Genomic DNA, 23,072 nt, shown 5'->3' with positions numbered 1-23,072 from the left:
GTAGTTGTTGTTGTTATTATTATTATTATTATTATTAAATCACTAGATTATTCTAATAATCATTAGATTGTTCTAGAATCATTCTTTATTTTTACCTCATCAATACTTCATTAGCCACATTAGTATCACAACAGGTATAGAAATTATCTAAATTAAAACAAAAATTTCCTAGATTTTGTGATGTTTGTAAGAACACTAAAAGTGACACAAAGTACTCTTTCTAAGTTTTCCTAGCAGGGAATAGTCAATTCGTCATCATACGTTCCTCATTAAATCTAGGAACAAAAATCACTTTGGGAACAAATTGCTATTTTAAACACAGAGCAGCCTGGGTTAGGCATATGAATAGACTTTAAATAGCTTCCTACACGCATTTCACATTATTTCACTTCAGGCTCCCTCTTTTAAGGTGAAGAAGTCAAACCCAGGAAACGACCTGGTCACTAGCGGGCAATCTAACTCAGTTGAAGCCCTGGGCAGGACTGCTGGAGCAGGCGCACACCCACAGCCCCGCCTACCGGGGCCCGCCCCCTCCTACGACACCCACGCCCTCCGACGTCGAGGGGCGGGAATAATCGACCAATTCGGCGAGTCTCCGGGATGCAACGCTCTGTACTGGCTGATTAAATTTAATGTCTTAGCAACGCTCCAATCCACAGGGTAGAGGCGTGGCTAAAGCCCGGTGGCGTAGGGTTGAGGGAGGAGACCGCCGGCTGGGAACACGTGACCTGGGCCTGGCGCCGGAAGCTACCTATCTAGTGGGGAGCTCCTCTAGCACCTAGGGCTGCGATGGTGAGTGAGGACGCATGCGCGGGAGTACGCGTTGCGGGTTCTGCGCCCACAGTCTTTGGTTGCCCCCTCCTGGGCCGGCGTTCCACCCTTACCTCCAGTCGGTCCCGGGATGGAGAGGGAATGGAGATGGGAGGAGCGGCGACGGAGCGGGCTGAAGAAGAACCTGTGGGAGGGTGTGCGGGGGCTGGGAGCAGTCTGCGGGTTAGGGGCGGGACACTTGCGACTGGAAAGAGGGGCAGCGCGGAGGGGCGTGTGGGGCAGTGAAGGCCGTCCGGGGCAGCCAAGAGGGGGAATGGAAGGCCCAGGAGATTCCGGGGCAGAGAGGGCAGATGGAAACTCAGGAAGATCAGCATAGGAGGACACATAAGGGGAAGAGGGTCCGGAAGGGGCCATCGTCAAGAGAAAGACTCGGGTTTGCAGGTGAAGAGGTCCATCTTGCCACTTGCTCCTCACTGCTCGCATCTTTACCCACTAGACTTCTGCACTGACCCAGGGACTGGAACGAATCCCAGACCAGCTCGGCTACCTGGTGCTGAGTGAAGGTGCAGTGCTGGCGGTGCGTTCTGGGAAAGGGAGGTGACATGGCTGGGTAACCCTTTTTAATTGTGCCCAGTTTCACCTAATTTGCCTTCATTTTCGTCCTTTTACCTGGTATCCCCCCTGGCATACAGTAAGCTTTTGGTAATTAATCTGTGTAATCTTAGTCTTCTAACTGTTCCAAGGTAAAAGAAGTCTACCAATGTTACAAAGTCATACAACTCATTTCAGGTTGGTTGATAAGAATCAACAATGCCCAGATGTTTTCTCCAGTACATCTTTATTCGGTATTTCTTGAAGACATCTTTGTATTTTGTTCTGTAATATTATATAGTGTAGCTCTGTAGAAATATTTGCTCTTTCTGGAGAGACAAGGCTTAAAGTTCAAGGTTGAAAACAGTGCAAGTGTTTTGGATTGCTGAAGGATCCAAAAATGAAAGATTCAGCCCTTGGCGTTATAACTTGTGTTATGGGAAGACTTTCTTGGATGCAGAAGTTCAGCTCAACTTAAAGGATGAATGATTGTAAATGGATGGGGAAAAAAGGAAAATAGTCAGGGCTGGGAACTGGACATATTTACAGGATTGTGACCCTGCCTATCTGAATTGATTGTGGGTTGATAATGCAAAGGTTTGTGGGGAAAGGATCTGATTGAAGAGGCCTTGGATTTAATCTTAAGTGTAAAAGAAGTTTTGAAAGTTTATACTACAGAAACAGGACCCAGTGATATGGTTGAGCAAGATTGTTGGTTGTATGGAGATGGGCTGGAAGGGAATCTAGGTATGAGACTAGGCTGAAGGCCGTGTAGTGCAAGAAGAAATTTCTAGAGAAATCAATATATCCTGGTAATGATTTGATATAGGTACTTTTGTGGGTACTTCTTTTGTAGGAGATACTTCTCCAATCACTAAGACTTTGCACTGAGAAGCCTAGAAGAATGACATGGTACCTAACAAAATCAAGAAAGGAAGTTGACTGGGGAAGGGAGGTAGATAAGGGAAAATTTTGTTGGTTCTATTGTAGATAATTGAGTTCAAGATAGAATAATAGCAGTTAGTAAATATTGCTACGGATTGTTCTAAGGGTCTCCCGGTATTATACCTTGTAACCCTTCCAAGTCCACTAGATAGATATTATTGTCCCTAATGTACCGATGAAGAAACTGAGGTAAAAAAACATCTGGGTCCAAAGAGAACTAAACTAAACCTACGGTGCAAGTCCATATCAGAGGTAAGAGGAAGCTGAGACAGTCAAAAGAAAGAAGTCCAGGACTACTGTCATTATCACTTACCCAAGGAGTAAATAGAGGGAGTAATTCAAGAACAAAGAAGATGTTTACAATTCAGATTTTACAAGACAAGGCAGCAAGTGGGAAGACTGACAAAAGATGAAGCCTTTAACAAGTCACTGTGGATAGGCACCAATCTTGGAGAATCATTTTACCACTAGATAGGGACAAGGAAGGGCATTTAGTTTCAAGGGGTTAGAAGATAGGCCAGACACAGTGGCACAATTCCAGTGGCTTGGGAGGTTGAGGCAAGAGGATTGCAAATTCAAAACTAGCCTCAGAAACTTAGTGAGACCCTGTCTGAAAATAAAATATAAAAAAGAACTGGGGGTGTGGCTCTGTGGTTAAGTATTCAATACCCCATAGAAGGCGGGGCGAGTATCCAGTAGAGTTGGATGAGTTGCTTGCTGCTCAGTGAAGGAAGCTGGTATTGTAAGGATGAGAAACAGAATGGCATAAGAAGGGAGACTATTATAAAGAGGCTTTAGGTCAGGTTTTCCAAAACTGGGTAACCCCCGGGTATTGGAAAGCACAGAGAGGCAGAGGGCCTATGCCTAGGATTCCTTCCCAATTCTGTAACCTCATCTTCTGCACCCTCCCCTCCCCATTTACTTGCAGTCATCTGGGGATCTTGAGAATGATGAGCAGGCAGCCAGCGCCATCTCTGAGCTCGTCAGTACAGCCTGTGGGTTCCGCCTGCATCATGGCATGAGTGTCCCCTTCAAGCGCCTGTCAGGTGAGCCCCAGCCCCAGCCCCCAGTGGTGGAAATGGGAGATATTTCCAGATGTTTTAGGGAAAGAAACCGTTCTCCTTCTACCACATTCCACCAATTCCTGGGTCTGTGGTTCAGCCACTTCTCTCTCTGGGATACCCTAATGTCAGGATTGAGTAAGCAAGAGAAGGAAGATCTCAGAGCAGCCTCTCTTCCAATCTCTCCAGCCTGAACTTCAGAATTGCTTTGCCTTTTAATCCCAGCCAGCTTGTGACCCTGTAGAGGTTGTTGTACCCACTAACTCTGTGTTCCCTTCCCTCTCCTGGGTGGGGGAAGGTGTTTCCCCTCCAGTGGTCTTTGGAGAACACACACTGCTGGTGACTGTGTCAGGACAGAGGGTGTTTGTGGTGAAGAGGCAGAACCGAGGCCGGGAGCCCATTGATGTCTGAGTTTGCCAAAGAGCCAGGGTTGGAGAAATGGACTGGATCCTTTGGCTTCTGTGATGAGACACATGTGTCCTCCACTTCTTGCTTGGCTCGCTGGAACTAGGGTCTTCTGCTTATCCCTCTTTCCACCCCCCACCTGAAGAACAGAGGTTTGCGTACTTTATGCTGTGTTAAGGAGAATTTGGGCAAGTGTTTCTTTCTTTTCCCTTCTAATAAACATGAGTCTGGTGTTCCTAGACTCAGGATGTGTGTATGGGGGAGGGATTGCATTTGGGTGGTTTATACCTTGTGTCTTCCACCTCCTGGACAGTTGTGTACCTCAGCCCAGGGTAAGTGGGACAGGGCCACTACTGGGCATTCTAAAACTGGGGATTGAAAAAACAAGGACAGGAAGGGAGCCATTTGTGTGCATGCTGAAGGGAATCATCCCGAGCCCCACTGGTCTGCTGTTTCCACCAACACACAAACAACAATCATACAGCAGTCATTCTTCTCCCTCCTGAATGGGCATTTAATAGTCTTATTTCAGTTGGAAGCTGTAGTTCGAGAATAAGTTACAGGAACAGACAAAAAAAAGATACAACTTAAAGTGCTTCAGGCTGCCAACGTAAACATGAGGAGCAGAGGAGGCCACCTAGTATCTCCCCAACCCCTGAGATAGGAGGGTCATCGTCAGAATCCCTGTACCAACACCACCTTCTAATCTCAGCCCTGCGGGTGGGTGGGAGGGAATGCTGGAGGCAGAAAGGACACAATAGGAATGAGGAAAATACTCTGTAAACTTAGAACAAGGATGAAGGGCTGGGGTGGGGCCAGCCCCCCCACAGGAACTTGGGAAAACACTGTTGGCGGAGCACTGCAGCCACACCACCCACTTCACAACTTCTGCCCTCATCCATCAGCAGACACAGACAGGCGGCCCTGCTGGGCTTCTTCACCCACGGTGGGAGGTGTCCCAGGGGAGGCACAGTCTGAGAGCGAGGAGCCCTCCAGGGGCTTTGGGTTTCTGTAGTATATGGGGGGGGCAGAGCCGCATGGTGCTACTTGACGGGCTCCACCACCAGGACTTTGCACTCGCGCTTGGCAATCTTGTCCAGAGAGAGCACAGCCTTGTCCGGGGGCAGGTAGAGAGGGCGGCCAACAGGGGAAGCCACAGGGGGTGTGATGGCCCTGCGCTCCATCACACTTCCTGACCTGGAAGAAGGCAGAGACTGTGGGCTCTGCTCAGCCTCCACACTGCTCCCTGCTCCCTAGTTCCAGCCTCTGCCAAGGCCAATGCCACATCTGCCCCACTTCCTACCTCATGAGGTGGCTTCGGGAAGGCTGTTGGTGGGAGAAGGACTGAGAACGGCCCAGGCTCGCCTGGTGCCTCTCCACCAAGTCCCGGACAGCAGGGCTGCTGGGGCTGCTCTTGCGAGAGAGGGGCCGGGCCTCAGGAGGAGGGTGGGACACACTGGCAGTGAACTGCAGCTTCAGTTTCATGTGCTGGCTCAGCTAGGTGGGGAAAGACACCTCAGCATTCCATCTGGCTTCTGGGCCCAGACCTTCCCACTCAACAGATCCAGGTCAGAGCTCATTCCACTCTCCCTCTGCCCAGCCTTCTAGTGCCACCCATTATCCTCCATAGAAGTTAGGGGCTGTGACTGTTCCACCCCAACATCCTGCAGCACTAGCCCACCTCAAAGAGCCCCGTCCTCAGAGCTTGGAAGGCCACACTGAAGGTGAGCGCACTGCCTTTCCGGGAAAAGCCAAGGTTGTTGAGGGGGGTGTGGCAGACGATGGAGTCCAGGGCTGCTTGCATGGCCCGGCGTTCCTCCTCACACAGCTGCTTTCCTGGGGGCAGAAACAGGCACCAGTGAACACTGGACAGTTCCTCAGTTCCCAGAGGCCACCATCAGCATGGTCACATTTGATTTGCAAAGCATTCTGTGGAACAAACTGAGGAAATATTGCCTTTTGCCAAGGGTTAAGGGTAAGAGCAGCTATACAGTGTGTGCTGGGTTTTGTTCCAATTAACTCATTGATCTTCATAACAACCCAAAATATTAGGGCTGGGTGTGGCGGTACACTATAATCCCAGTGACTTGGGAGGCTAAGGCAGGAAGATTGCAAGTTCAAGGCCAGTCTCAACAATTTAACAAGAATCTATCTCAGAACAAACAAGAAAAGGACAGGAGGGGCTGGGGTTGTGGCTCAGCAGTAGAGCGCTTTCGTTGTATGTGTGAGGCATTGGATTCAATCCTCAGCACCATATAAATAAATTAATTATAAAGGTATTGTGTTATGTACAACTAAAATCAATTAAAAAGGACAGGAGATATAGCTCAGTGGTAGAGCATAGCTAGGTTCAATCCCTAGTACCAAAAAATAAAATAAACATAAAATATTAGGAGTGAAGACCAGTGTCCAAAGAGTAATATAACATACCCAAGGTCACACAGCTAGTCAATGAGAGGTAGAGCTCATACCATAGAATGTAGCCTTATTGTCCGTGCCCTTCAAGTCACTGTCCCAATGCCTCTCTAAACTCTATTTGAGGTCCTGAGGAGACCACTAGGTACACAGCAAGAGCCACCCACTACAAGTCACCTAGGTGGGGCTGGCACCAGATCTAAGCTATTCTCACTGGTCTACCTCTTTGAATTCTTTCTTTTCCCTCCCCTCCTATGGAACTAAGTCCAGCCAGGCAGCTGACCCACCAGCCTGTGCATGCTCCGGGGTCCACACAAGCCTCACAGCAAGGAAGTCTTGAAGATTGTTGAGTAGTGTGTAGGTGACAGTGAAGCGCTCATAAGTCCGAACAGGGGACTCACAAGAAGCAGTCATCACAAAGCACGGACGGTCCAGGCGGACACTGGGCAGGCTAGGAGCAGTGAGAGAGGGAAGCTAGATGTGGGTCAGGCAGCAGAGGTGAGCGGGATGGTGCCTGGTAGGGGCCCCACACACTGACCGGTAGTGGGTGTAGATGCTTTGGGTGAAGGGCAGCTTTGGGGTGGACCACTGAACCACAGCAATCAAGGGAACTTCTAGGCCCTGCAGGTGAGACACAAACATCAACATCACTTGCATCAGAATTTCCCTCCAGTCTAGTCAAGCCCCTTGCCTTTGCCTCCCACTGCCTTTTCTTATCCTTTTTCCTCGAACACACGAGCCCTTTATTCTTACCTCCTTGGCTCCTGGAGGGGGCTGCTCACCCCCTCTCAGCTGAAACAGGAAGTTGTGTTCCTCCAGGGCACTAAGAGGACAGGGGAAGCAGCCAGAGGTACCAGGGAGTCGGCAGAAGGAGCCCATGGAGACTTCCCCAGACTGGTGACTAGTTGAGAAGAGAGGACAAGACATGAACAACTCCCCATGTCAGAGTTCAGCTCCTGCTCCACCCCTGCCACTTCACAGCCCTGCCCTCCCCAGGACCTCACCAAACATTGTCCACCAGCAGCACAGAGCCATCAGGCATGACAGGTAGATAACTGGCATTGAAGTTGGGGAGGATTCGGACATCCCAGATGGAGATTTCCTCCTGGGAGGAACTGTTCAGCACTGTTGGAAGTAACCAGTCGGCCTCAGCATAGCCGGATACCTCAAGACCACTAGGTTCACAGCAAGAGCCACCCACTTTAAGTCACCTACTGTGGTGGGACTGGCACCAGATCTGAGCTGTTCTCACTGATCTACCTCCTTGAATTCTTCCTTTTCCCTCCCCTCACATGGGGCTAAGTCCAGCCAGGCAGCTGACCCTCAGCCTGTGCATTCCCATCAGCCTGCCCCAAGTAACTATCATCTAATCAATTCTCTTGCTGTTACCCAAGACTTGAGCCAGCAGATCTGCTCACCCTTGAGCACGGTCAAGTGTTTTCCAGCCACAGTGAACTGTCGACATTTCAGAACTGGAGGGGGCAGCAGCGTCAGCAGGGTGCTCACTGCAGAAGAGGGAGAGGCAAGAAATGAGGGGCTGGGCCCAGACTTTCCCCCCAACTCACAGTAATCACCTTCCTCTTCTCCCCCATCAGGCACTTTCCAGTATCACCCCTCCACTCTGTACCCCCAAATACCATACTCTGGTTTTTCCCCTCCTGCAGTCTCCTCCCACCTTGGGCCTTGAAAGCACTCTGCTCGCCCCGGAATGTCTCCCCAGGAGATCGGGTCTGCAGCAAGCGCAAGTAGCCTTGATCTCTGACCTCTGGTGCCTCAACCTCCCGTTTCCACACGGTCACTACAATCTGGGTACAGGAGACATTGGGCCAGGGTCAAGAGGAGAGACATGGCAGGGCCTTGAAAGGGTGTCTGAATTAAGACATCAGCTCCACCCTGGCTCAACCTACCTTGGCCTTAGGTGTCCCTGGGGGCAGTCTATCCAGTGAAACAGTGAGTGGGAAGATGACCTCATCTGTGGACACGATGGGTTCCTCCACAGGCAGCTGGGATTGTGAAAGGGGTGAAGAGGTCAGGAGTCAGAGGCGGCCTGCAACGTTTCCTTTAATTTCCGCAGTAACGGTCCTTCATGCCCTCCCCTCAATCATCTGCCTCCTGCCTTAGGTACCCAGCGTCCATCTCCCAAACTGCATTTGGCACCCAGCAAACTGCTCTCAGCCCTGTGCCGTGTCACCCCAAGTTCCTCACCGTGGTCGCTGCCCCTGAGGTAGCAGGGCCCGGGCCGTGGGTGAGAAGAGGGCTGCAGCCTCGGAACACGCCTCCACCCCCAGGGTCCCCTCCCCCTGGAGGTTCTGGGTCCTGGTCGCTGGTGCCACTGCCCCCTGGTAGCACGCCTCCGGCGCTGACAGAAGCCAGGGCGGCCAGGGCAGTTGCCAGTTCTGCCCAGGCCCCTCGGGAGCTCAAGCCCGGGCCGCCCCCGGCACCAGACCCGGCGCCACCCCGGCAGCGTAGTACCAGCAGGAAGCGGACAGTCTCCCCGAGGTACAGATGGTTACGCCGGGGCAGCGCCCGGTACCGGCCCGGGTCCCCCGCCAGCTCCGCGCGCGGTGGCAGCGGCACGGCCGGGAAGTACATCGAGTAGTCGCACTGGGACTCCATGGGGCGGCGAAGACGGCGCGAACCAGGGCCAGCCGGGGGCCGAGGGGCTGGGACCCAGACCAGCCCCCGCGGGAAGCGAGGGGGTCCGCGGGGCTGGGTCCGGCGGGTCCGACGCCTGAGTGGTGATGCGCGCAGCCAGCTGGCCCCAGACGCCAGCCCGGCCCGGAAACCCGGGCAACGAACCCCGGAACCCAGACCCCGCGGCGCCGGAATCGTGGTGGGGGCTGAATGACTGGTGAAAAACCGGAAGCGGAAAGGGAGGGGTGTGGCCTCCGAGGCCCCAAGATCTGTGTGCGCCGCGACCTTGGAGAAGGGGGCGGGGTCGGGGTGCGTTAGGTTGCTGCGAGACGGGTGGGAGATGGCAGACCGGCTTCTTGGAGGGGAAAAAAATACTAAAAAATCCCTTCCGATCCCGCTTCTCACTGAACTATTCTCCATACCTCCCGTTTCTGTCCTACATATATCAAGTGGAAGTTTCATATCATTTATTCATTGAACAAACATTTCATAATGAAGTGAACATAACCCAATAACGTTTTCTAGAGAAATGGACATATCATTTCAACTCACCATGCCCTAAACTTTCTGTGGCTCTCTCCATCTTTTACTCCTCCCGGGGACTTTGGAGAGTGCTACGTGGACCTGCCTTGGGGAAGTGGAGAGGGGAGGGAGGCACTGCTGGGTTTCCGAGGCACAGGTCAGAAAACTTGGGGTCTGCGTCAAGGTAAAGTTCCATCCTTTCCCAGGGATGCAGAGATTGCTTCTGGCAGCCCCACTCTCATCACATGTGTCCTAATCTGTAGCTTGATGCCTAGAGGAAAGTAGCCTTGAAGTCTTCAAGGATATTGAGACTGGAGAGGGAAACTGCTTAGCATCCAGCTTGTCCTTGTACTGTAGCTCAGGGGTAGCCAGGCGTTCACACTCCTCCCTGTCTTGAGGGCTCAAACTACTCCGAAGTACATAGCCCAAAACTTTAGCTGACCCATACTGGAAGGGGCGGAACTGACTGTTGGTGATATATTTGGGGTCTAAAGCCTTACCCCCCTGCAGGCAGTGCTTAGCCATAGCCTCTCTGCGAGCCCGAAGCTCAGCCACAGCATGCTTCAGTCGTCTCTGGCCATATTGTTCTATCCGTGCCCAGAGGCTGCGGTTGAAGTGAACATAGAGAGCCCAGTCCAGGTTGTTCCAGGCTCTGGCCTGGGCAGTCAGCTGCTGATCCTCAGCAGTTAGTCCACCAGTGCCAGCAGCCCTGAGGCCCTGCTCACCTCCAGCCTGAGCATTGTGCATGAAACCCACCACATCATCCAGACCCCAGCACAAGGCATCTGCCAGCAGAACCAGTGATTCGTCAAAGTACTCAGCCACCATGACCAGATCAAAAACAGAGTCCAGCCAGGCCAGGCCCCACTGAATGAAGGATGAGGACCCCAAATTGAAAGAGGTAGGGCTGACTGCCTGGCTGTGACCATCAGCAACAGTGGAAACAGGCTGCAAGAGAGCATTGGGATCTAGGATTTGGGCTCGAGGGCCAGTGCCAGAAGGCAAAACATGCCCCTGGTGGGAGTCAGGGTCTTTGGGATTCCCTCTCTTGATCCTCTTCTCTGGAGGGAAAGGCAGGCCAAAGTCAAACCATAGCAAATTTCGAGCATAGTAGTCCCCACGGCCTCCAGGCCGGTAGAAGGCTCGAGGGTTGGCCAGGAAGGCAGCCAAAGATGGTGCCTTGCGGAAGGCTGATGAGGTGGATTTATAGTAGGAGAAGGCAGAGCGGGCCAGAGCCGCTGGGTCGCGAACAATGGAAAAGAAGAAACTATCAGAAGGCATTACCTGAAGTACCTGCAGAGGAGAGAAGACACACATAAGAAAAAAAAAACTAAGCCTGGGGGAAATAGGCACCAGCCAAAGCCCTACTGATCCCACAACCTCCCCACAGCTCTGCTGGGGACCACCAGCTTCCCTCACTAGCTACATGACCTTTACTTCACATCTCTAAATCTCAGTTTGCTCATCTACAGAATGGGGATAATTATAGGTTCCCAGGTGATTATAGAGGATAAAGGATATAAAAGGAACGAAGAAACCTGGAGCCAGGCGAGCATCACACGCCTGTAATCCCAGCCACTTGGGAGGCTGAGGCAGGAGGATCACAAGTTCAGGTCAACCTCAGCAACTTAGTGAAATCCTAAATAAATAAAAAAAATTAAAGATCTGGGGAAATAGCTCAGTAGTAAAGTACCCCAGGGTTCAACACTCAGTACCACCAAAAAAAAAATAAAAATAAACATAAATATATATATATATATATATATATATATATATATATATATATATATATGAAAGAAAAAGAATTGGAGTATGCAAAGTTCATAGAGTATTAATTTCCTTGGGGCTTTCTGACTGCCCTGGCGGTAAAGCCTCTAGGAAACAAACTTTGTGCTCACTTCTTCAACAAAAATCTGTTGAGTGCCTCCTCTGGGACTCTAGGTCTCAGTTCCAAGAAAGGGAGTGGTCTTAGGCCGCCCCAGGAGGGAGGTGGGATGTGTCTGAGAGCAGAGAATGAAAAGGGATGATAGAGATGATGCTGTAGAGCAGCCCAGGGTAGCAACCCTTTAGAGTCTCCTGGACACCTTGGAGAGCAAAACACAGCCCTGGACTTGGACCCTGGGGAGCCCTGGCCCCTTGGTAAGGCGTTGCCCCAAGGGCTGGGACACATGATTGCACGTCTGAACAAGGATAGTGGAAATCAGGCTGGATCATACCCTTACATAGCTCTTCATTTTTATCCACATCAGAATCTAGCTCCTGGACTCTCTGAGGATTTCTGTCTCTGAAATGGACTTTCATCTTGAATCTGACCTCTCTGTGTCTTGATGTTCTCTGACCTGCTCCAGAGGCATGCCTGAAGGGCAGAGCCTTTGTCTCTTTGAACTGTCTCTTTGAAGGCAGAAGGGAACAGTGAAGAGAACACTCTGGCATCAGATGGACCTGGAATAAAATCCCAGTTCTGCCATTTACTAATTGTATGACTTTGGGGCAGATGAATAAGCTTCTCAACAGCCTTTATTTCTCTACCTATAAATCTGGGTTAAACAGCTACCTGGAAGAATGTGGACATGTCTGTAACATGGCAGGTATTGGATGAATGGTGGTAACAAGGAACCATCCTAACCACTAAAGAAACTTACCTCAAAATTCACTGCCATTGCCTCACACCCAACAGAAGCCCCTTGCTGCCTACCAGATCACCCTCACACTCCTCCAGCTTCAACAAAGGGACTTTGTAACCCCCACTGAAGTTCTGCCATCCACACACACTACACATACCTCTCTGGCACAGCTGTGTGCATGCTCACATGCACATCAACAGCCACATGTTTGTTGATCCTCTGCTCCAAGAGTGGTGGGTGCGCTCGCTACTGTCTCAAAGCCATGTCCACTCCATCCTTTAGTCCTGCTTCTCTAACAAACCCCACTCCATTTGATAAATAGACTCCCTACAATTCCAAATACAAAAATACATCCAGGTCCTCAGAAGGAGCCTCTACCTCAGAGTAAAAAGACCTGAGTTCAAATTCTACTTTTGCCAATTTCTGTTAGCCAATTTCTGTTGCCAATTTCACTTAGCCTGCTGAGACTCAATCTCCATTTCTGTGTAATACTTTTGTACTTCCTTCACGGCAAGGCGATGATAAGACCAATATCCAGCACTCAATAAGTATTCTATGAAGGGGGGCTGGGGATGTGGCTCAAGTGGTAGCGCGCTTGCCTAGCATATGTGAGGCACTGGGTTCGATTCTCAGCACCACATAAAAATAAAATAAAGATATTGTGTCCACCTAAAACTAAAAAATAAATATTTTTTTAAAAAAGTATTCTATGAAGGGTAGTTCCTTCCCTATATGTTTTCATTTGCATGTTGATTGTCTTTCTACAAGAGTTCTTGGGTCCTTGTGTGTTTCCATTTGTCTCCCCCATAAGAACTAAAGTCCCAAGGGTCAGCACTGAACTTCTGTCCAGCTATTCTGCCATGCTCAGCCAAGAGCTTGACATAGAGCTGACATAAAAATCTCAAAGTGTGACAGCTGGTGTGAGGGGAGCGAAAGAAAGATGAGTCAGAAGGTCCTAATGGCAGAGCAAGATCCCTGGTAATAATAGTAAACACTGTGAAGGGCAAGGGACACCTGGAGGGAGTGCATCCAAGTGCATCCAAGTTGGCAGGACACAACACCAGGGGAATAAGTTAGTCAAGGAAAGAGACTGAAGTAAACCCCCAGATGGGAGAGGGGAACACTCTGGTACCCAGAAAATCCAGGGGAAAGGACACCTGCAGAGAAGAACAGGAAATCCCACCTTTATGGCCTCCATGTCCACTTGTGGGTAAGGTGATGCCTGGAGATCCCCAGACCCTCCCCTGGAGGTCTTGGCCACAACCCTAAATCCATCTCTTTTTGGCCCCACCCCCTCACCCCCCTGAACCCCTCACCTCTTTCAGGTTGAATCTCATGTGATGACAGAGGATATGGAAGGGGGGCTGAGTGCCCCCACCCTGAGGATGGTAGCCTTTGACCTGAGAGGCCCGGAAAAACCTTGGGTAGCCGAACTGGTAGCGGGTGGGGAGGGCGAAGCGCAACCCATGCCGGTCCCCATAGCGATGAAGCAGGCTCAGCACAGAGCTGCTCCCGGATTTATGTGTCTTCAGGAACACAAGTCGCTGCCGGGGTAGGCAGGATGGAACAGCTGATCCCAGGGAGGTGGCCCAGGACTGTCTGAGCTGCAGCCTGGGTAACCTGGGAAGAGATGAGTAGGGAAGTATCCTGCCCTTCACCAGCAAATGGAGCCACTGTCTTCTTGTGAAGAAAAAACAGAGGGCATAGAGGCTCCCCTAAGTCCCCAGGAGTCACAGCCCCAGGTTAGAGGAGGAAGAACAAGTGGGAAGGCATCTACTGGGAGATGGGACAAGATGAGGACTCACCTCCTCTGGAAGGCCCCCCCCAAGAGCTGGAGGCCAAATCCGATGGTCATGAAGACTCCCAGAGCCACCCCCAGGCTCCGAGGCCCCCAAAGTCGCATGGTCCTGGCAGGTGACGAAGGACCCATGTGGCACAGGGAAAGGGGACTCTAGACAGGGACAAAGCCAGGGCCAGGAGCACAAGCAGAGACAGCTTGAGATAGCCGTGCAGCCGCAGAAGGTGCCGTTTGGAGATCGGGGGGTCATTCCCCAGGCCTGCTCCCAGCCCTGGTTGAGTCTGCCCCCTGAGTTAGCAGATTTTTGCCTCTGTCAGCGTCTAGAAGGGAAATGAGGGGGAAGGAGGGGAGTCTAAGAAGATGGCTAGAAACTTCTCTCCTGCTGCTGCTGCTACTGAGACCTAGTTTAGGAAAGGGGAGCAGTAGGGGTACTCTGTACACCAGATCCTTGTAGGTGGTCCCTCAACTATTCCTTCTGCTGCCAGCCTGTTGCTTGTCTCCAGTCCCCCCAAATCCCATACTCAGTTTTCCCGGAGCCTCAGGGATTTCAAACGGAAGGAGAGAAAGGCAGAGCCCTTATTGTGAATGAAGCAGCCAGTGAGAGAAATCAGACCAATCTGCTCATTATGACAGGTCAGGTCACTGCTGGGTCCCTGACTTCCTTCTGAGCCCCTCTGTTGGTTAAAAACAGGGATCAAGAGCTCCCTTCTGTGGCTAGGAAGGGAATGGAGGAGGCAATCAAGAGGAGGGGAGGATGTACTTCCAGGAGTGACTTTGTAACTAGTATGGGCTGCTGTTTCCTAAATGCAAGCCGCTTGTCTCCCCACTGTCCCAGCACAAGACAGACACCAGTGTATGTGTGGGGCTGGGGGAGATGTGGCATTATGCATGAAACCCACAAGACCCCTGGGCACACATTCCCATCCCACTCTCTAACCACGATGGTGCACCAGGAGCAGGTACTGAGAGGACGAAGCCAGAGAGAGGCGGAAAGACACAGAGACAGAGACAGACATTGACCTTGGAAACCGAGATGGAGAAAGCCATATGGAGCTGCTGCCTGCCTTCCCAGACCCAGTTTCCTAATTAACTGGGAGTCTGGCTCCACCCACTTCAGATTACAACCCATAATCTCAGCCCCTCTAACAAGCCTGGACAGCCCCCTTCCAGAGGGGACAGGGGTGACCCCAGCCAGAGAGAACCCACACTTGCTACCCAGAGACCTGCCCACTCTGGCATCGCCCTCAAGATCCGGCTTTGACTCCCCTGTCACAGCTTTTCACTTCCATCCATCTTTTATCTCTTCCCATTACCCTTGATCCCAGCCCTCTGTTTCCTCCAGCTTTTGGAGACTGCTCGGTCTGTCACCAGTCCTTTGTTGGTGTCCTCTGAGGTTGTCTCTGTGAACCCTAGGGTCCTCCCATAAATACAAGGGGTCCCTCCACTGGCCCCAGCCTCGGTTTCACTCGTCCACTCACCAAGGCCCGAAGGGGAGCTGCGGGGAAACCGGGTCCGGCCCTCCCGCCTGCCCCAGCCACCGCCCGGCTCCTCACTCAGCTCAACTTTCCTTGCAAACTTTCTCAGTGCCCAGGCTCCTCCCCTCCCCTCCCTTTGTCCCGCCAGTCCAAGCAGCTGCTCCAGCTTTGATCGCTGATGCTGTCTCTGGCCTTTTCCCTCCCTGCACATTTCCCTCTGGTTAGGGCACCCAGACTGCCAGTGGAAGAAACTTTCACCCATATCAATTATATCTTTATCTCTCAGCTTTCTACAGAACAAAAGATTCATTCAGGTGAAAGAAAGAAAAGAAGGATGAAAGAAAGAAAGGGAGGAGAGTTGAAAGCAAACATTGTCAGGGAGGTGATGAGGTAGAGGTTGACACCCAGAGAACGAGGGCCCCCACCCTGAGAGCAGGGGCCAGTGGTGTAGTAATATTAATCATGCCTCGCCTTCAAAGAGAATTGCACAGGGCCAAGGTGTTTCCTTGCAGTTGTTTGGGCTCCATATTTCTCCCAGTTTTACAGATGAAGATGCTCAGACTTAGAAACCTGGAGATAGGGGGTCATTCCCAAGACCTGCTCCCAGGAGACAGATTCCAAGAGAGGTAAGAAACAGGCAGAAACTGAGCCAGTCAAGATGCCCTGAGGCCTTTGTTTGGAGCCAGGGCTCAGGAGGAATGCTAAACACAGAGAAAGGCACACAAAGGGTCCAGTAAATTGTCATTTATTTGTAGATAAACCGTCAAACACTGAAACATGAAATGGGACCTTGTGAAGGAAGTGGATGGTAGAGATCAAGCAATGAGCACCCCCCCCCCCGTTTTGTATTTTACTTTTTAAAAAATGACATTTAAAAAACTCAACAGAACGCAGGCCCATGGAGCCTCACAGCCTACTCACACACACCAACCCCCAGCCCTACATCCCATCAGCACCCAGCATTGTCCATTTCTAAGACCAGGTGCCCCCCCACCCTCTTAGTTCCACCCCTCCCCATTTTCAACTTCTTCCAACTCCATCCCCCAATGGCAACTCTAAAACTCCCCCCTTTCACCCTTATCGCTCTTGTGGAGGGGGTGCTGATCACCAGCCCTAGCCTTAGAGGACAGCAATCACACTTCTTTCCTAAATAAATACCCCCATTACCAAATGAAAAAATAAATACTGTGAACACCCACCCACCCCCAGCCCACCAATGGGAATCTCCTGGATTCGGGGCCCCAGCCATTCACCTGCAAAGTCCCTTTTCTACTCTCTCAGTAGCCCCCTTTGACTCCTCCCCAGGCCCAGCTGAGGGGAAAGGGCCATGAACCCTTCTGATGCTAGGGCACCCCTCCCCTGTTATCGAGGTCCAAGCATGGCCAGGGCTGAGGGGAAGAGAATGAGAACCGGTGAGTTGTGAAGACCAACAGACATCCCCCCACTCCTGCTCCTGTCCTGGTTATAGCGGGGACCACCTCTTCCTCTGCCCCCACTGCTGCTGTCCCTTCGAGGAGGGTGATGTGGCCTTGGAGGCCAGGCAGCAGGGGCCACAGGTGCAGTTCCAGCCTTCCAGTCATCTGCATAGTGGAATCCCCCTCCAGAGCCACTGGCATCCTCTTCTGCAGGGAGGATGAGGGACAGAGACAGATGGGGTGGGAAAGAGAGTTGGAGAGAGATCAAACGAGGAGGAAGAGAAATCAAGATTAATACAGAGACAGAGACAAGGGTAAAACACAGTGACAGGAAGGCAGCAGAAGAAAATGCAAGATCAGCAGATATGGGGATGAGAGAAGATGATGGAAGATGGGAAGAGACAACACAACAAGGACAGAAAAAAGGGACAGATAGAGGATAAACAGGAAAGAGAGAAACAGAAGTACACAAAAGCAGGGAGCAGGCGGGAAGAGAGGTGGGGAGGAGCAAGACAAGACAGGAGAGGGGGAAAAAAATGAATGTGTCTTGCTTCCCCTTCTGGAAAATTCCAACTTGTGGTGCCCACCCACTGTCACCTCCACTCCCCTTCCTTTCCCCACCCTTCTCCAGCAATTCTTTGCCCTTTATTAAAAACATCCCCCATTATTCTGCATTTCTGTGTCTCCCACTACACCATAAACTCAAGGATGATGACCCACTTATTGGTCTTTTACCCCTCTCTATCTTTGATGTAAGTGCCCAATAAAGAAATGAATGAGAACTAAGAGAGGCCAGGTGGGACCGCGGGCAGTGGGCGGAGCTCGCGGACAGAGGTGGCGGGCCTCACCAGCGTCTTGCATGTCCAGGTCTTGTCCAAGTGCCGCCGCCCGCATCCTGGCGGTGGCAGAGCGGAGCAGCAGCCGGCGACGCCGCGTCGGGACGTCGGGGCCCGAGGTATCCAACCCCAACTCCGGGTTGTGGGTCTGATCGGTCCGGGGACCCACCACCACCGGCAACTGGTACCTGCGAGTACAGAAGCCGCGAAAACTCCCGCGAGCCCACGTGCAGCCCTCCGCCCGCCACCACTGCCACCGCCGCCGCCACCCAGCTCTCACCTGCCTCGCCCAGTCCCGGTCCAGCAGGGCGCCGTCTCCTGCGAGATATCTGCCGCCATGCGCGAGTCCCCACACACCGTCAGGGGCAGCCCGACCCAGAAGCCCCGCAGCCGGTTCAGACGCTCTCGGAGCTCCCACACCTGAGCAAGCAAGAGGCCACATGTCCAGCTGCAGCGCCCCGGAGGCCGCGCCCTCCGCTCCGCCCCGCCCCGCCGCGGTCACTCACCAGCCGGTGCAGATTGGTGCCCGCTGCCGTCGTGGGCCGCTCCTCCTCTGGTGCCACCCTCCACGGCCATGGTCGACCTGCCTCTTCCAAGGGTGCGGGCGCTCGGCGGTTGCGGGCTGAAATCAGGTGGGGGGTCCCGCATTCCTGAAACACCTGCGCACAAGAGAGCTCTACACAGTCATCCCCCTGTGAACCCACCCTATCCCCGTTCGGACCCAAAGCCTCCCCAGATGCCCATAATCTGTTACCACTCTCCCCAGCCAAGGCCTCATTTCCACTCTTTCCTCCTCATACCTTGGCTGACACCCTCATACTGTTTTCCTGCAGATACATCAAACCCTCTGAGATCTTCACCCCAATGGACTCGGCAGCCAGCTCAAAGGAAAAAGGCCCCTGGAGCTTATCAGCCAGGAACAGGAGACCATCTTGAAGGAGGGGAGAAAGAGAAAAGGGGTTCAAGGGGGTGTACAGTGAACTAGGATGTTCCCACGATCCTTATGGGGGCTTCAGAGGGAAGCAGAAAAGAGTTGGGGCATTCACATGAGAAGACCCCCATCCTTTCCCTTCCTCAGTAGGGCTTTAGACCCCCTCTCTCCAGTTCATCCCACCCACCCTTACACAATCTCCAGCCCTCCTCCAGGTCCTCCTCTTTCCCAGGCTTTTTTGAATCCCCTCACCCAAATAGTTGCCCCAGTCTGGCTCTAGTCCTCTGTTGCTCAGACAGCCACTGGCCACGTTGAGGCAGAAGCCCCTGCAGGGCATAAGTGAGGGGACTCCCCGGCAAAGGGGGCAGCCAATAAGACGCATCAGAGCTTTCCTGCAGTCTTCAGACACCTGCACCTTGGGGCAGAGAACCAGACTCTGTCATCCACAAACACCTTGGCTGCTCTCAGTCAAGTCTGACACTGAGCACAAAGAAGTCAGTACTTGGTCCCATCTCCCTAAGTTACAGAACAATAAGTTGCTGCATATGAGGTACAGGGCTGTTGACCCCATGTTGTAGAAGGTGAGACCAAAGGATTGCCAAGCTGGGGAGGGAGATTCCTAGGGGCCAATTCACAGATCCTCCCCCACGGGAGGTGTATTACTATTGTGGGGATAGGTCTGAGGAAAGACCCAAGGACTAGAGTGAGTCCATGATGATTCCAGAGGGAAGAGGCAGGAGGTAAGGTTGGGAGGTTAGGAGAGGATAGGTGGTGGAGAGAGGGCTTCAGCAGGGAAAGGGGAGTCAATCATGGAGGAGTCCTGGGAGACCCAGTACTCCAATCTTTGACTCCCTCCTTCCTGATTTACCCAAGGATGCCAGAGCCTAGAGGCTGATAGGGGAAGGCCTCAGGCCTCTACTACCAGTTGATGCCTGTCTTCCTCAAGGGGTCTCTCCCACTTCTGCCTCCCCCTCCCTGGTCCCTGCCCACACTCAAGCCCCTTCTAACCTTAAGTGATTCATCAACCACGTTTTTTCCAGTCTCCAGGCCCTGGACAAAGGCCCGAGCAGCCACCAGGGCCCGAGTTATCTGAGGGAAGGGAAAGAAGGTGAAAAAACTCCACAAAGTTGTCATAGGTCAGTTGAGACTGGGGCCAAGGAATGAGCAGTGGGATTATCTTGGGGTGGGTAGTGTGTTGGGTGGTACAGAGAGGCAGGTTCAAGAGATCCAAAGGAATTAAAGTCTAGAGGGATCAAGGGAACTGGATCAAGTGTTCCACAGGCTGTGTATCAGAACACTGAATTTGAAGCTAGAAGACCAGGGTGTGAGACACAGCTCCACCGTACTACTACTGGATGTGAGACCTGAACCTTGGTTTTCTCATTTGTAAAACAGGGATACTATTATTTATATCAAAGAATTCAGACAATTGAATAAAACAACATAGGTCAAAAGGCTTCTTGATTATTGCATGCCTTGTACATGTTCAGTTGAACCAGAGGAAATCAAGATGTTAGGATTTTGGGAAACTTGGCAGAAAGGTGGCTGGGGCTGAGAGCAGGTTAGTGTTTGTAATAAAACCAGGGTAAAGAATGGAAGTGGGGGACTGGGACTGTGGCTCAGCGGTAGAGCGCTCGCCTAGCACAGGCAGGATCCGGATTCAATCCTCAGCACCACATAAAAATAAAGGCATTGTGTTGTGTCCATCTACACCTAAAAAATAAATATTAAAAAAAAAAGAATGGGGGTGGGGATCCAATTAAAGGAGACTAATGAGCACTGGATTAAGCACCTCAGGTGACTGAAGCTTGAGATAGGAACCACCAGGTCAGAGTTGGCTGAGACACAAAATGGGGGAATCATGAGATCAGGGGTAACCTCCTTTTTGAGAGGGTCATTTGTTTGGATCTGAGTGGCACACAGTTCAGAGGTCACTAGGTTGGCGGTGGCTGAGCTCAGGCCTCCAGACCCCTCACCTGTAGGCGGAGGCGGCGGGGCGAGTCCCCAAAGGGCTGCAGAGAGTTATCAGTAGTCGAGGCGAGGTGTGTGAGGCAGAGCAGGAAGTCAGGGGGGAAGCTGTACTGTGGATGCATCAGGGGGAATGCTCTCTCCAGAAGCTGTGCCCAGAAATCCACCAAGGTGTCCTCCAACCCCTCACCAGACTTCTCATAGTAGTCCCACAGGCGAGAGAACAGGCTGTTGAAGATGAGGGCGTGCTGGGAATACAGGCGGCCATAGGAGTGCGAGAAGAACTGGGCCAAGGATTGGTGGGATACAGAGAGCATCTCCCGAAAAAACTCTAGCAAAGGCAGGGAGCAAGGGCAGAGGGTGGTGAGGACAGAAAAGGGAAGAACAGTGAAAGGGCAGAGGTAGGACAGAATGGGGATGGGGAGAGAAGAGAAAAGTGAATTAGAAACTGAGCAATTCTCAGAGACCTGGGCAGACTGGGAATGAGGGAAAGCAGGTCCTGGCAAGAGTTCCGGATGGGGACTGGGGATAAGCAGGGCTGGGCTGGGGTGGAATATCTTAGGTTAAAGTAGAGAAAGGGGACAGGAAGCTTGCTGGGGTCACAAGCATAGAGGAGAGGTGTGAAGTGCATTTGGGGACCCCACATCCTCACCATTAAACTTTCTGTGCCTGGCAGCCAGTGTGTGAACAAGGAAAGAGCCACTATCTTCCACTAGGCTTTGGAAGGTGGCCTCAGTATCACTGATGAGCTTCTGTTCTGTCTCACTGGAACAGCAGGTGTACTCCTGGGGACAGATCTGGAGGTGCTCACCTGGGCAGAGGAAACAGGGAGAAATAGTGGCAAGGGATATTATGAAACTCCGTCCATCTCCCACCTATCTCTGGGGCTATTCTTTCTCTCACCTGTCTGGTCTCTATTGTTTGCCTCCTCGTCCCCACCTGACCCCTCTTTATTGTCTCCTCACCCATCCCAAATCCATTCCCATTAGTCATGTGATCTCTTTGATGACCCAGGACCCAATTAGTGACCAGTGTCCTTAGGTGACCCTCCCCAATAGGCACCCGGACCTCAAGGAACTTGCAGGGTAGCTTCCATAGGATGTGCAAGGGTGGGTTGTGCAAGAATGGGATGTGCAAGGGTGTTGTTACTTGGTAAGCAAGGAAGTCTTATCACAGAAAGGTCTCTAGAAATAGTGAAGGGAACCTCACTGCGAAGAAAGACACTTGGGGAGGGATGCTTAATTACCAGAGAGAGATTCCCGTGGTGGGGGTGGAGTAAGAGCTATTATGTGAGCAGGAGGTTTATTGTGATCGTAGAAAAGAAGTTATAAGAGGAAGAGAGAGATTTTATGGGATGAAAAGATTATCATAACGTTCACTTTGAAAAGGAAAAGAGTTATTGTGACATGGGAAGGGTCTGCCGCCGCCCCTCACCCCGCTATTCTCTAGTCATCCTGTTTTCTACTCACCTGAGATCATGGAGGGAGGGATTAGGTTTAAGCTATAACCCCGGGCCCCCAGCACCTGCCGGGTCTCTGCACAACTCCGGGCGACTTTTGCCTCGCTCCCGGGTCCCGGTCCGGGACCGGGACACAGAGGCAGCAGCAGAAGCAGGAGAGGTCGCAGCACGGACATAGCTGTAGCCTCCCTGGGACGTCTAAGAAGGAAAGAAGAGCCGCCCCAACTCCAGAATCTGGCTTTTGGCCGCAGGACCGCTCCACCAGCCAGAGAAAGAGCACGACCCCAGAAAACTGAAAACTGGGCACGATAGCTGGACCAAGCAGCATCTGCTGAGACAATGGGAGCCCGGAGCCGGACAGGGGCGGGGCCCTAGGCGGGGCCCCGCCAATGATAATAAGAAGCTGGCCTCGGGGGCGGGGTCAAGAGAGAAATTAAGCCAATGTACTGGGGAAGCTCGGCAGGAGGCGGGACGCGGCCACGCGAAGGGTGTTAGCGAGGTGGGGGCGTGGTCCTCCTTGGGGGCGTGGCGATTCGGTTCGGAAGGCGGGGCCTGGGTGGAATCCAGCGTTTTGCACTCCAGAAGCCTGATGGAAGGGGTGGCTTCATCCACCACATTCGGACTAGTAATGTAGTCCGAAATTTGACCAATGGAGGGGGAAACTGGACGCAGAGGGGGCGGGGCCGGGGTGGAGCTCAGTTAAAGCAGAGGGCTAGAGCGCGGGAGTCCACAGGACGGAACGGCATGCCTGGCGGCTACACGAGGTCGCCTACCGCAGCGTGACTGAAGCGTGGCAAGCACGAGCTCCAAAACCCTCGAGACAATTCCTAGCCCTGGAGGTGGGGGCGGGGCGAGCGTTGGTCTCGCGCCTGCGCACAGTGTACCTCGTGCCTTCCCGCGTTTTTCTAGATTCTTCCGCTTTTGAGAGGGAAGCCGCGGTCTCCTGTGGTGGAGGTGGAGTGCCACGTAGAGACCCAAAGGAGCCCAGGAGGTGACCTTTTTTTCAACCGTACTCAGCCAGAAGTCACTTCCCGACTCAGTGAGGTTCCCCTTTGACCCAAGAATAGCCCACACCAACCCTCCTGCCCCGAGAAGACGAGCCCCTTCGCCGCGTCTGTGCCTCAGTGGCCTCCGCCGCGGAGAATCCCATCTCCAGCCCCCGAGAGGGTGGGCTCCGGTGAGGTTTGGAGGCTCTTCAGCCCGAATGAGTCCAATTAAGTAA

The 23,072-nt window shown here is 52.4% G+C and overlaps 4 protein-coding genes across 6 annotated transcripts; 1 reads left to right on the top strand and 3 right to left on the bottom strand.

Annotated features, from left to right (window-relative positions):
• Positions 1–704: 704 nt before the first annotated feature.
• Positions 705–4,014, top strand: Lamtor4 (late endosomal/lysosomal adaptor, MAPK and MTOR activator 4). Of its 2 annotated transcripts, none has more exons than XM_077106006.1 (4): positions 705–792; positions 1,268–1,348; positions 3,236–3,353; positions 3,682–4,014. In XM_077106006.1, the coding sequence occupies exons 1-4, from the start codon at positions 790–792 to the stop codon at positions 3,777–3,779; spliced, it is 300 nt and encodes a 99-aa protein (XP_076962121.1). In that variant the 5' UTR covers positions 705–789; the 3' UTR covers positions 3,780–4,014. The 2 variants fall into 2 exon arrangements, with proteins under 2 accessions (XP_076962121.1, XP_076962120.1); XM_077106005.1 differs by having other exon boundaries at positions 3,667–4,014.
• Positions 4,015–4,260: 246 nt separating this feature from the next.
• On the bottom strand, positions 4,261–9,023 carry Trappc14 (trafficking protein particle complex subunit 14). 2 transcript variants are annotated; one of them, XM_077105980.1, is made up of 11 exons: positions 8,394–9,023; positions 8,096–8,191; positions 7,864–7,993; positions 7,607–7,693; positions 7,193–7,313; positions 6,942–7,089; positions 6,727–6,809; positions 6,476–6,639; positions 5,455–5,609; positions 5,077–5,270; positions 4,261–4,970 (listed from the first exon to the last, which is right to left on the bottom strand). In XM_077105980.1, exons 1-11 carry the CDS (start codon positions 8,802–8,804, stop codon positions 4,817–4,819), a joined length of 1,743 nt encoding a protein of 580 aa, XP_076962095.1. In that variant the 5' UTR covers positions 8,805–9,023; the 3' UTR covers positions 4,261–4,816. The 2 variants fall into 2 exon arrangements, with proteins under 2 accessions (XP_076962095.1, XP_076962096.1); XM_077105981.1 differs by having other exon boundaries at positions 8,661–9,023.
• A 313-nt stretch (positions 9,024–9,336) lies between these two features.
• Gal3st4 (galactose-3-O-sulfotransferase 4) lies at positions 9,337–15,317 on the bottom strand. Its single transcript, XM_077106027.1, has 4 exons — positions 15,245–15,317; positions 13,774–14,086; positions 13,285–13,588; positions 9,337–10,637 (listed from the first exon to the last, which is right to left on the bottom strand). The coding sequence occupies exons 2-4, from the start codon at positions 13,896–13,898 to the stop codon at positions 9,597–9,599; spliced, it is 1,470 nt and encodes a 489-aa protein (XP_076962142.1). The 5' UTR covers positions 13,899–14,086; positions 15,245–15,317; the 3' UTR covers positions 9,337–9,596.
• A 1,286-nt stretch (positions 15,318–16,603) lies between these two features.
• Gpc2 (glypican 2) lies at positions 16,604–22,026 on the bottom strand. Its single transcript, XM_077106105.1, has 10 exons — positions 21,861–22,026; positions 21,044–21,202; positions 20,400–20,722; positions 19,432–19,512; positions 18,676–18,838; positions 18,293–18,423; positions 17,999–18,151; positions 17,773–17,912; positions 17,505–17,680; positions 16,604–16,863 (listed from the first exon to the last, which is right to left on the bottom strand). The coding sequence occupies exons 1-10, from the start codon at positions 22,024–22,026 to the stop codon at positions 16,604–16,606; spliced, it is 1,752 nt and encodes a 583-aa protein (XP_076962220.1).
• Between the last annotated feature and the right edge of the window lie 1,046 nt (positions 22,027–23,072).

The sequence above is a fragment of the Callospermophilus lateralis genome, chromosome 19, assembly GCF_048772815.1.
Source record: "Callospermophilus lateralis isolate mCalLat2 chromosome 19, mCalLat2.hap1, whole genome shotgun sequence".
NCBI classification, from domain to species: Eukaryota; Metazoa; Chordata; class Mammalia; order Rodentia; family Sciuridae; genus Callospermophilus; species Callospermophilus lateralis.
This window is presented reverse-complemented; position numbering and strand designations above follow the sequence as displayed.